The following is a 12,085-nucleotide window of genomic DNA, read 5'->3' as shown; positions in this document are numbered from 1 at the left end:
TCTTCCGATACCCCTTATTCTTCTTCCCTTTCCCCTCCCCAGAAAGACATTGGTTATATTCAGCAGCTTTAGCTCAAAGGAAGTTGGTTGAGAGGCAGATCCCAGTAATTTGCAAAGCTGGGATTTTTATGAAGAAATGGGGAATATATTTCAACCCAATTTTCTAAATGTCAGGAGCAATCCTATGTTTTTGTATACAATGTGTAAGAGCACTATTCTCCTATTTCCCAAAACTATCCTCTGCTGCTGCCAGTGTCATAGATGCCCTGAGAAAGGATATATTCAGTCAGGGGAATAGGAACTGAAGTCAAGGTCCCAGTCCCAGCTTTCCTGATGCAACCAGAGAGTCGCTAGGTAGGAGAGACCAAGGGGAATCAAATGTGCCAGCACCTCATCTCTCAGCTGTTCTTCTTCCCAGGGCCATGCTAACAGAACAATGAGGATGAGTTATTAAATTTGGAATGCATATTCCAGCTTCACCAAGACTGTTTTGAGAGCTGGACACCTCAGTGGGTCCCTGCCAAGGGTCCCAAAAAGCTGTATTCTGCTCTTGCCTTGGGGCAGGGAAGCTGACTCGCCCAATACTGCCCCATTTGCTGCGCTCTTGAAAGCACCTCATTGTATCTGATGCCACAGGTGACTCTCATGAATTCTCAGGCTCTGTGGTTAATACAATAAGCTAAAGACTTCCTAATTGACTTGTCAATTAAAAGATTTAAAAAAATGCTATAATTCAAAAGATTTTTGCTATCCTCTTACTACTCTGATTTTTTTTCTTACACATGGAAGCATTTACTCACCGTTGCAGCTGATGAAAGTCATCACAAACACCACTATCCATCCAACTTTTCCCATTCTCCCAGAAGTGCAGGTCTGTCCTCCTTTCCCCAAGAGACTCCCACCCTCCTGGGACCAGACTGCAAGTGAAGAACACTTCCCTTTATTCTGTTCTTTTTCATCTAGGATCCTCTTTCTGAAACATCACGAGTCCATTTCACTGCCGAGTTAGGTGAAGGGTGAGGGAAGGAGGAAGGCTCTATGGATCTTTCCAGTCCCATTCCCTGTCCCCATCCTCTTCTCTTGATGCACCCAGGACCCAGCTGCCTTTCTGAGCTGCAAGTGCCCATTGCCAGGTCATGTTGAGCATCACAGACTCTCTCAGCTCACATTTCTGCTGCAATAGTGCAGTTCATGGGCAAAAGTCCTGTTCTGAAAGCACACACTGTGTTTGACAAGGAGGTGATTTCTGCCTGGCAGCCAAGGGACATTCTGAGTGTGCTCTGTAGGGTATCTTTAAAAGTACTTCCAAGAATTGTCTAGGTGTGATACACAGGATTGATCTGTGCTTACTAATTATTATCAGAAGGTGAAGGACTTACAGAAAGATAAGAAACATGTATAAAAGCAAATCTAGTGACCTAGTGAATTCTGTTATAGGTGTTTAATAGGTGTTTAGAGCAGCTTTTTGGGATTTATTCAATACCATGCCTTAGCACATGGTTCTAACAGCTGCACCAGGAAAACAGTATCTTTGAGTAGGAGGCAGATGTCTGAGAGACAGGGAGCTGTTTTCTACTGGAGCTGGGAGAGAAAGGTAAATGGGATGGTTTTGCCACAGCCTCAACCCTTCACAACAAATGCCTGTCTGCCGGGGCTGAAACATTCACCTTGCAGCTGAACCCACCTCTGGAAGTGCTGCTCCATGCCAGTGACAGCTTATTCCCTCTCTGCTAGGGTAATGAGAGCTGGAGATTATCTTCATTTTCCCAGAGTCAGTAGGGTAATGAGAGCTGGGTGAGTCTCATTTCAGTGCCAGGTAGAGGCATGTCCACCCGTGGGGCCCTTGCTGACTGTGATTCCAAGTTCCACCCTGCTGATCACTGTAAAACTTCTCTGGAGCAAAAAGCTAAATGTTGTGCTGCAAGACCTGGTGTAACAAATTCATCCAGGGCTCTGAGAGCCACCACCAGCTGCCATCCTGCTGAGAATGGTGATGGGGGCAGCCACACCCATTCTTGTCTATGTAAGACATTGAAACTTGATTTTTGCTGACTTTTCTTCTTGACATCTTTGCTGCAGCTGCCAGTGGGGTACCGGTGCATATGGCCTGGATCCATCTTTCCACGCTGCCCCTGAGAGATTTTAGCAATGTTTGAGTCCTGCCTAAAAGCAAGCAAACAAACGAAAAACCACTTGTTAAAGTTGCTAGCTGTGTCACTCAAAGAGGGAAATGTGTCAACTTTCATAGAGATGATTAAAACTCAAATCTTTCCATATCCTGATCCATAACTGGCAGTAGAGCCTTGTCCCAGACAAACAGTCTCCTCCACAAAACAGTTTAATAAGAGAAGCTGGGTTTTGGGGAACACACCCTGAAAGAAGTTGAAAACCCAAGCTAAAACTGCTGATAGGATTATTTTTTGAACCGGACATGCAAGACTTCCTGAGGCTCTAATTATGCAGGATTAAAAGAAAAAAAAAGACTATTTAACTAAAGCAGAGATGAATAACTGTAGTTCCCCAAATGTGATGTACATCTTTCTCTCCTTGGACACAGACACAGCTCCCTGAGTCACACAGTCAGCCCATTTCTTCCTTACTGAAAGGACTCCTCAGAATTTTGTAACTGAACACGAGAAGAAAAAACCTTCAATGTCTCAGACATGCTGGCTAGATTCCTGGTTTATTAAGATGCAGTATTTTATTCCAGTGTCTCTGCTTTGGGCTGAACTTGCTGCTGTCTCCCACGCAGTGCTGCAGGTGAGGCACTGCAGCCTGTCCCCCCAGGTACTCACCTTCCTCCCACACACAGGACAGGACACTGTCTCGAGTGTCATTTCTTCAAGTAGCACAGCTCAGGCACTCTTTGTTCTGCCATTTCTGCCACTCATCTTGGGCTATCTGCAGGTGACACAGTAAAGTCCCCATGTCCCCCCATGGTCACTCAGACCCTGTTCATAGGGACCAGCTCTGCTGAGCCTACATCTTACATTCATCTTCTGACAAAGTTGGCCAGTGGCCAGAGAAGTTTACTATCATTTTTCTGGTGATAAATAAGATCCTTAGTGTTCAAGGAGATGAAATTCAGTACCTAACTATGAGCCAATCACCAAAAAGCAGATAAATGAAGAAGAAAGGTCTTAAGTGCTCTTTTTCAACCATGTGCACTCAAAAAAGAAGCAATTTTTGCTTGAGACTTTCTTGTTTGGTCCAGCCATAGCTAACACAGATCTGACTCAACAGAGTGTATTCTATTAAGTACTTTTTGGATGTCCTCAGAAGCTGGTTGTGTGATCTCCCCCAGCCATTCACACCACATTTCTATCACCTCAGATAGTCATACAGTCAGTCATCAAAACATAACCTTGTTCCACTTCAAGAAACAGAAATTGGTGTAAATTAGCATTTCCCCTTAGAGCTTGTGTGACAGAGGAAACATGATGTACAAGTGCTCTCTCTGAAAAATTCACTTCCCTTCCCAGGAATTCCCAGGTCAATGACATTAGTTCTGGGTTGCTTTTAGCTTGGCCAAATCCTTGTAAACAGCTCCTGATTCCAAGAAAGTGCCCCATATGTTCGATGTCTTCTGAGTTCTCGTTTCTTTCCTGGTGCTGCAGGTGGGCTGCACCCCCCCAGCCATCACAGATGTCCCTTACCTGCAGTCACCACACACCACTGCTGGTGCTCTCTGCAGTCTCACTCAGCACCATCTGATGCTGCCTTTTTTCAGGCTGCCCAGCTCCTCCTCCCAGTGCTTTGCAGAGGCTGGCTGAGCTCTGTGTTTGGTAAACAAATCTGCTGGTCTGGGATGTGTCACAGACACATTGTATGAAAAATCCTTTCGTTAGGATCTTTTCTCCTGAGAAGCTGAGGGGCCTCAGAAACAAAATGTAAACAATAATTTTCTGCTGCTGTGGAATGCAACAGGTGGATCTTTGATTGGTCTCATGTGGTTGTTTCTAATTAATGGCCAATCACAGTCCAGCTGTCTTGGACTCTCTGGTCAGTCACAAGATTTTATTACCATTATTATTATATATATAAATTATATATATAATATATATATAAATATAATAAATTATATATATAAATACATATATATCATAAATTATAAATCACCCTTCTGAAACATGGAGTCAGGATTCTTGTCTCTTCCCTCATCCTGGGACCCCTGTGAACACCACCACAGGGATGAGCTACTGTGACTTCAGCTCATCCTCTGCCACTGCCCAGGGTGCACAGCAGCTGCTCTTCTGGCCAGGTACACCCCAGACCAAGCCAGGACCTGAACCTTGTCCAGCTGTCCCACAGCGCATGCAGACACAAACCACATGGAGACCAGAATCCACAGAATTATTTTCAGTTTAATGAGCTTGCCTTACAACAGCTGTATTTAATATCATCAGCTCCTGGTGCTGGCTGTCCGGCCAGGATAACACTGCTGTTTAACCACATTGGGAGGGCTGCATTGCCTGTGGCTTTGCAGTGCAGCTGGAATTGAGTGATTTTGGGGCAAGCTGTGGGATTCCTTGCAGCCTTTACCCATGGGGTTCCAGCAGTGAGAGCTCAGACCCCAGTGTGACTGAGCACCCTGTCCCTCAGTGGGACACCCTTCATCTCTGCCTTCCCTCAGTGCTCCCTGCTCCTCTGGCTGGAGCTCTGGCCACATCAGACCCCTCAGATGAAGAGCTCTGCAGGTCATTCCAGGTGGCCACATTCCCCCTTCAGTGGCCACAGCAGTCAGGCTGAGCTCAGATGGATGGGCTGTGCTCCAGCACCTGCCACATTTCCTTCCAACCCCCTCTGACCTCACACATGCAGAACACACACTCGCACCTCTTTTCTCCACATCTGCAATAAGCTGCATGTACATGTTGGCAGTTTTTTTCCATGGCAGCACCAGTAGCTGCTGTGTATTCCCTTTTCATTCAGAAATCAATATTTCAGCCCTTGATTTTTAAGTACATTGTTAACAAAGAGAAATAAAACTTGTAGCACAGGAGAAAGTATAAGGTCACTGATAAGTGCCTGGTAGTTTGTGCATTCTGATGAACTTCTAAATCATTAATTCCTCCAATTTCCCATTAGACCTCTGGCTCTCCGCTCTGGGTGAGCAGCACTGTGTTCCACATTTATTTCTGTGTTGCATACAAAGAAGTGCTTTTCCTTGCCCTTTGGGAAGTGCTACCAGATAATTATCACAAATTTCTGCATCCTTTTCAGAGAAGCTGTAAACCAGCTGTAGCCTCTTCACCTTCTCAGCCCTGACCGCCATGGGCACTCTTTGCTCATTTGTTTCTGCTTCTCTTTTTTCTAAGAGAGTGTTTGCACAGATGTGGTTTTGTACCAATAATTATCCTTTACAACATTTCTCAGTAACTTTTCTTGCTGTGCTAAACCCAAGATGAGGCCAACATGCACATGTAAGGTAGCAACATTCCACGAGCTTTACAGTACCACAGTCCTGTTTTTGACTGGAATACCTTTCGCTTAGCACCTCACACTCCCTTTGAATTCTGGTGAGTTTTGAACTGATGCTCAGAGGCCTGCAGATGCAGAGTTGTCCTGAGTGAGAAGCACAGCTGGGGGCCAATAATCCTGTGCCTGTGTTACCAACATTTTGCTCATCCCTTGGGTCACTCCCTCTGCTTTACACCTGCCTGCATGGCCTTTAATGGGACACAGAATTGCCCTGTTTATTATAAAAAGGTTCCTCCATAACTCTGCATAACAGATTTACTCAGGGCAGTAGAAGCTATGAATAATTTAGCCTTCAGGCCTTTTAAGCTGGGAGGAAAGTACTTCTTGAGTATCTAGTGAGGGGCTGTGCGTGGCTTGCAGGCATTCCAGAATGAGCCAGTTGTGCAGAAATGCACACAGCAAAATATGTGAGGCATGTGTAAGCAATCCTACCCCAAACTTATAGAAAAGTACATAATTCCTTTCAAATATCCATTGTGCATTTAAAGAGAGAACAGAGAACATGATCTCAGAAAGCAAGTGCCTGGCTGCAGTGCCAGAAGCAGCCAGAGCTGTGGCCATGTGCCTGGACCTCGCTGCAGTGCTGTGCAGGGGATCAAGGGCAGCACAAGGACAGCAAGGACATTCCTACTTTCTGCACTGCTTCTCCTGGTGTGGCAGGTTCCTGAGTTTCTCTTAGCTTTAATTCTGCCTTCCAGTATTTCTATAAGATCTCTGTTATATTAAATCTGTGCAGCATCAGGTGGGCAGGAAAAGAGCCATCAATTCCCAAGCCAGTCACATCCAGCCCTGCTCACCCACAGGGATGGGGATGCTGAGCAACCCTCAGTGCTGGCTCTCCTCTCATCACAAAGGCTGGAAACACTGGTCCTTTCAGCCAGATACAGCAGTAAGCTCAGCACAGTGCTCCTAGCCTGGGACCTGCCTGCTGCAGCATTCAAAGGGCTTTAGTGGATAGAGGTGTGAAAGGGAATCAAGGAAAACAAGAGATTCTATACAGCAGTCTGTAACTGAAGTTCCTGCATTTTCACTGCAGGGACTGTGAAGGGAGAGCAACCACTGCTTGTCCAACCTATTTGTCAGGGGCAGAAGGGAAAATAAATATGTATTTTGTCTGGGTGAAGGTGCTCCTCGGGACTGGTATCTGCAGAGCGTTGCTGGTTCTCAGGAAGTGTCCCCTACTTCATACTCAGATTCCTGGGGGCTGGCAACACAGCCAGACACATCCTTATTTACTTCTTCAGAGACTTTGTTTTCCCCAAGCTCCATCACATAGTGGTTTTCAGTGGCAGAGATGGGTTCCTCATAGTAACCTGTGCTGGAAGAAGCTGCTGCTCTCGAGTTGTGGCTGAAATTAAAAAAAAAACAAAAACAAAAAGAATAGCAACCAGAGTAAACAAAGCATCTCCAACCATCAGGATTTTAGCAGTATTATGGTCTGACTCAAACCTGTGTAAACAGGCCACTGGACTGTGGCAATATTCCGAAGGAGAGAATTTTGTCCTTTGCTTTCTGGTGGCAGAAAAACCTTGGGCATTGTAGCAGCATTGCTTCCAACCCTGAGAAAGTTTCCAGGGAGAGGCAGCAAAGGGTGTGCAAGCAATGAAAGGATTACCACCATTCCTTGCACAATCACATAATTGCTGAAGAGAAATAAATATTTATAAAAATATTGGAGAAAGTGTAAATTGAGAACTGAAAACAGCCCAGATCCGCTGTCTGGCTTATGGTATTTAATATTTTTAAAATTAAGATAGAGCCTCTGAGGAGAAACGTAATCACAGCACTTGTTCCATTGCTCAGGGTTCAAATGTTACTTAAACTGCTGCCTTACACACTGCTGGGGAAGCCTAGCACTGGGATGCTGGCACAGCCCACTGGAATACTCAGGTCAGCAGCACTTTATACCTAGAGAAGTGGTTCTCCTTGTATGTTTTGACCAGATTATGAGGCTTTTCAGTAAAACTTCCACAGGTTACAAGTAGATCAGGATGTGAAACCTGAGTTTAGAAATAGCTATAACTTCCTTCCTAGCTATGGTTAGAAGAAGCAAATTCAGCCAGGAATGTTTTCAGGATAAATCAGAGTATAACCAGTGGTCTCTAGAAGGGGAGTTCCTTTCCTTTGCATTTGAAAAAACACAGAGAATTTAGCCTTGGCAATCATCTTCAGTATCCCTCCCTGGGCTTAGGAGTCAACAAGCAGCTCTTGCTCACTTCTACAATTCTGCCATGAAAAAGATCTTTCTTCCCACATTCTGTGTTGCTGTGGAAAGCCCACAAAGCATCCTACAATGTGCTGTTGAGCTAACTGTGAACCTCTTCACCCAGACTGCTTTAGGGGGTTTTTATTATGACAGCTAATACCATATTTCTGCTCTGATACATTCCCCCAGGACTCATCAATGTGCCAGAGAAAGGGTTATACTCACAATTTTACATCATAGACTTGAGCTGGAAAAGAAAAATCAGAATTTGTGTCAATAATTTGCATTTACATTCCTTAAAAAAGAATTTCTTTGTTTAACTTCTCGGTTTAAGAAAATGATCTCTCAAGACAGAACAAAAATAACAGCCTTGGGTATCATGTCAGGTGGGTGATGACTCAGTTTCCCAGAATTCAGTCCAAGAAAACAAAAACAACTCAGCTATCACACAATTGGATTATTTTGATCCAATGTCAACGATAAAGTTGAGGTTAGAAACTAGAAGTTCACAGTCCCCCCAGTTTCCCTATTCATTAGAAGTCAATAAAGAACAGTTTTGAAAGTGGCTATTCTGGATTCCTTAAAAAAAAAAAGGAAAGAAAAATAAGGAAAATGGTAAAAGAAATATCTGACAATTTTATTATTAATTGGAAACATGGAGTCATAGGAGATCATTAGCAAAACAAAGGAGAAAATGAAGTCCGTGGGATCTCAAACCCCAAATCACATCTGTGTGCTCCCTGTACAGCTGGTGAGGAGGGGGCTCCAAGGAACATTTGGTCAAGGGGATTTCTGGTGGCAGTGCAGGAGAGACAGAGCATTCAGCGAATGGATCCAGTGACCAAAGACCAGAGAGCAAACAAATTCATATGGAATAGGGAGAATTGACAGTGACCTCTTCCCTGTGGGTGCCAACTACAGGAACTGCTGAGCAGCACCTGCTGCCAAAGGCACCTCCTAGCAGCAGGACAGGATGAACCCCAGGCAGAGACCTTCAAGATTTAGAACCACGAGCCTGGCCAAGCAGGTGAGTCTGAGCCCTGGGATGTCTGTGAGGAGCAGGGGGAAACTGCTGCCATCCCAAGGCTCTGTGGCAGAGCGAGCCACACACCTTGGGAGGGGCTGCAGGGCAGGGACTGAGCCGCCCCAGAGCCAGAGCAGGGATGGAGGGTGCAGCTCAGGAGCACCAGGGCCACTGCTGCCCCAGCCCCACAGCTGGAGCCTGGAAGACCCTCCTGGCTGCAAGGACTTCTCTGCCTCTTCGGGTCTCCCACCATCTCTGTCATCTACTGCCTGCTGGTGGCTGCCAGCTCTGCTCCAGGCCCCAAAACCCATCAAAGGTAAAGCCATGCTGGGCATGTGTAACACATTCAGGTTTTCCAGAACATTCTACTCACCATCTTTGGGCTTTCTAATGCAAGTGATAAGAGACATGACAAGGAAAACCACAGCACCACACACCACAGCAATCAGGATGACCAGGTACAGGGACAGGCCAGTCCTCTGGAACTCTACAGCAATACAACAGAGGAATTTCAGACAGGGGAGCCCTCCTGGGTGACAGCAGCAGCAGGGACATGACATTCACCATGTCCCCAACAGCCAGCCCTGTCTGAGCACACGGGGCTGTGTCCCCACAGAGCCTTGGTGCTGTGGCTCTGAGTGGGTGTTGTGTGACCCAGCACTGTGTACACCTCACCAAGGGACCCCAGCCGTACAGACAGTGTCCATCCCATGCTGAGGTGACTAGGGATGTGAGCTGGGCAGGATAATTGTACTGCATATCATGAAATGAGGCTTGCCATTCAAGGATGCTGCTCAGTTCTGTTTGGAAAGTGTCTAAACCATTCACAATGCTGCAGAGCTGGAGGATGTGTAGGTCTGCTTGAGGTACACATTGAGGCTTTTCTGCTGTTTCGGCTTTGACAGCCCAAGATAAAAAATGGACCAACTGCTCAGGAACACAGCAACAACTCTGTGTGCTCCATATGTCAACTTTTTTTTTTTTGTTCTTCCATAAAAACATCCAGAGCCTTTTAAAGAGTCACAATAAATTATCTGGGTCCTTTGAGAACAGCTGTTAATGCAATTTGCAGCTAAAAAGGCAGAATACTAATTTTGACTACAGATCATCTAGTTTGGGTCCTTAATCTTCTTCTCAGCTTGGTTTTGCTCTTACCATGAATTGTTTCATTCTTCCCTGGATATCCCACACCACTCTCAGAAGTTGTTGCTGTTATGGGCAGATCTGCAAAACAAACACGAGCTAAAGTCTGACAGTGCATTTCCAGCCCTCATTTTAGCACCAGGAGATTTGGGATTCGAGCTGTAGGATCAGAAGAGAATGCCTCCAGCCCCTTTACAAGGCAAACTGCAGAAATGAGCATTATGTATACTCTACACTATAGAGAGAGTGCCTGTAGTACCACATGGGTGCTGGATGGATTCTATATATAGTATATATACAAATTTATGTATAACCAAACTGCACAGACACACAGCAAGTACCTGTGCGCATTTGCATGTCTGTACACACACACCTGCAGTAGTGGTAGGGCCCCATGGAGTCCAGGAGATTGCTGAGGTACCCGCAGACACCAGTTCTGTTTGTGGTTTTTCTGCAAGAACAATAAACACTTGTCAACGTCTTCCCTCAGCTTCCACAACCCCCACGTGGTTGCTGGGGCAACATAAATGCAAATGAAACATAATCCAAACCATAGAAAGTTTCCACAAGCAGATCTGCTCTAGTCCAGGGAAAAATTCCCACATGCCACAGAAATAAATGGGAAACCACAAGCCCTCCCCCAAACGTGCTGTCCCAGGTCAGGCACATGTTTTCAGTTGGGTCTGAGGAAGCTTTTGCAGCCCTTGTGTCGGCCACTGGAGACACGAGATCTGCATCCCCTCAGCAGCTTCCATTCAGGATCAGATAAAAAGCAAAAAAGCTCTTTAGAAAAGAACCAAACCCAGAAGATCCCCTCCCATATGATCTGCAACTTAGGAAAAGGCACTTTCAGCAGTCCTAAGACACATACAGTCTCTCCTACAAAGACGACATATTAGCCCTGCAAGGATTGGAAACTGAGGGAAGGAAGATCTACTTTCAGAAACACTTGAGTTAAAAACGGAGGCATATGGACTTCAGTTCAGTAGTGCCAAGCCTCTGTTCCCCAGCAATAAAACCACATCCAAGCACCGGTGGCACACTGCCCCAACACCCCAGCCCTGCCATCAGCTGTCACCGCGCTCACGCTGACCATTGGTTAAGTGGTGTCCCCCCGTGGTTCCCACATTGCTCTGCAAGGCTGCTGCTGTTGTGGGCACAGCTGCAAGGTGAGGGGGAGGAGAGGCTCACACGGGGGTTTGACCACCATGGTGATGCTGCTGTGGTACAGAATTCCCCACGGGTGGGAGCAGGAGGAAGCAGCCCCCTCCCAGCTGACAGGAGGGGGATGCTGTGCCAGCAGCGTGGGGCAGCAGCTGCAGCACTGAGCCCTGTTCCTGTGCTGCTCCCTCCAGCGTGGGACTGCTGGGAAAAGCACGCAGGGCTTCAGGCAGAGCTCCGTGCCTGGGAGCTCAGCAGGCTCTGCCTCTCTCCCAGGCCACTGGGAGGTGCCTGTGCTTGGCTCTGCCATCAGGGGCTTCACAGCTGTGCTGATCCAGTGACCAGCCAAGGAGAGCTGCAGGTTTTCCACCAGGCACCCATCATGGAATCGTTTAGACTGGAAAAGCTCTCTGAGGCCATTGAGTCCAACGTGTCCTGCAGAGCCTGGAGGTGGCAGAGCCTGGAATGAAGTGCAGTGTGTCTCCCTGAGACACGCAGCTGGTGGTGGGGAGCAAAGGCCAGCTTGGTTTGTTCTGCCACTGAATTACCACTCACTCGTTCCTGCTTCTCCAAATAAAGCCCCAACTCCTTGTCTAAACTTGCTGAATTGAAGTGGGCAGCATTACAGAGGCAGGGAGAACTTCAAAAAACCCACAGAGGAATAAATAAATAAATAAATAATGTTTGAAGTAGAAATCCTCTTTTGCATCAGAAAAGAGCAGTTCCTCAAAGAGGAGGAAATTGAACAGAGGAAATGCAGAAGGACACAGGCTGGAGGCAGCGGGCAGGGCTGTGTCAGAGTGCTGAAGGCGTTTGGCATTTCCTCCTTCCCGGGCAGGGCAGGAGGATGCGGTTCCTTTGCCCTTGGCAGAGGATTTGCGCTGCCCGGCACTCACCTGTGACCGTGAGGCGCACGGCATCGCTGCGCTGCACGGCGCCGGCGCCAGCCCTGTTGTGCGCCTCGCAGAAGTACGTGCCGCTGTCCGAGGGCCGCAGGCTGGGCCAGGCCAGCTCGGCCCCGCTGCTCAGGAGCTCGGCCGTGCCCGCCGGGCCGCGGCGGAACCAGCGGT

General features: G+C 47.0%; 2 protein-coding genes across 2 annotated transcripts in view; both read right to left on the bottom strand.

Moving 5' to 3' along the window:
• Positions 1-903, bottom strand: part of VSIG4 (V-set and immunoglobulin domain containing 4) — a 6,923-nt gene extending 6,020 nt beyond the window's left edge. Inside the window, exon 1 of the mRNA XM_031062679.1 lies at positions 801-903. Within this exon, the coding sequence (XP_030918539.1) occupies positions 801-855 (55 nt within the window). The 5' untranslated portion in view covers positions 856-903. The remainder of the gene's footprint in view (positions 1-800) is intronic.
• Positions 904-6,645: 5,742 nt separating this feature from the next.
• The window catches only part of LOC102039270 (V-set and immunoglobulin domain-containing protein 4), a 7,517-nt gene continuing 2,077 nt past the window's right edge, over positions 6,646-12,085 (bottom strand). Inside the window, 6 exon segments of the mRNA XM_031062684.1 lie at positions 6,646-6,829; positions 7,913-7,934; positions 9,085-9,198; positions 9,867-9,935; positions 10,228-10,305; positions 11,912-12,085. The exon segment at positions 11,912-12,085 is cut by the window's right edge and continues 2 nt beyond it. Coding sequence (XP_030918544.1) covers positions 6,646-6,829; positions 7,913-7,934; positions 9,085-9,198; positions 9,867-9,935; positions 10,228-10,305; positions 11,912-12,085 — 641 coding nt within the window.

This window comes from Geospiza fortis, unplaced genomic scaffold (genome assembly GCF_000277835.1).
Source record: "Geospiza fortis unplaced genomic scaffold, GeoFor_1.0 scaffold874, whole genome shotgun sequence".
NCBI lineage: Eukaryota > Metazoa > Chordata > Aves > Passeriformes > Thraupidae > Geospiza > Geospiza fortis.
The sequence above is the reverse complement of the archived record's forward strand: the minus strand, read 5'-3'. Positions and strand labels throughout refer to the sequence as shown.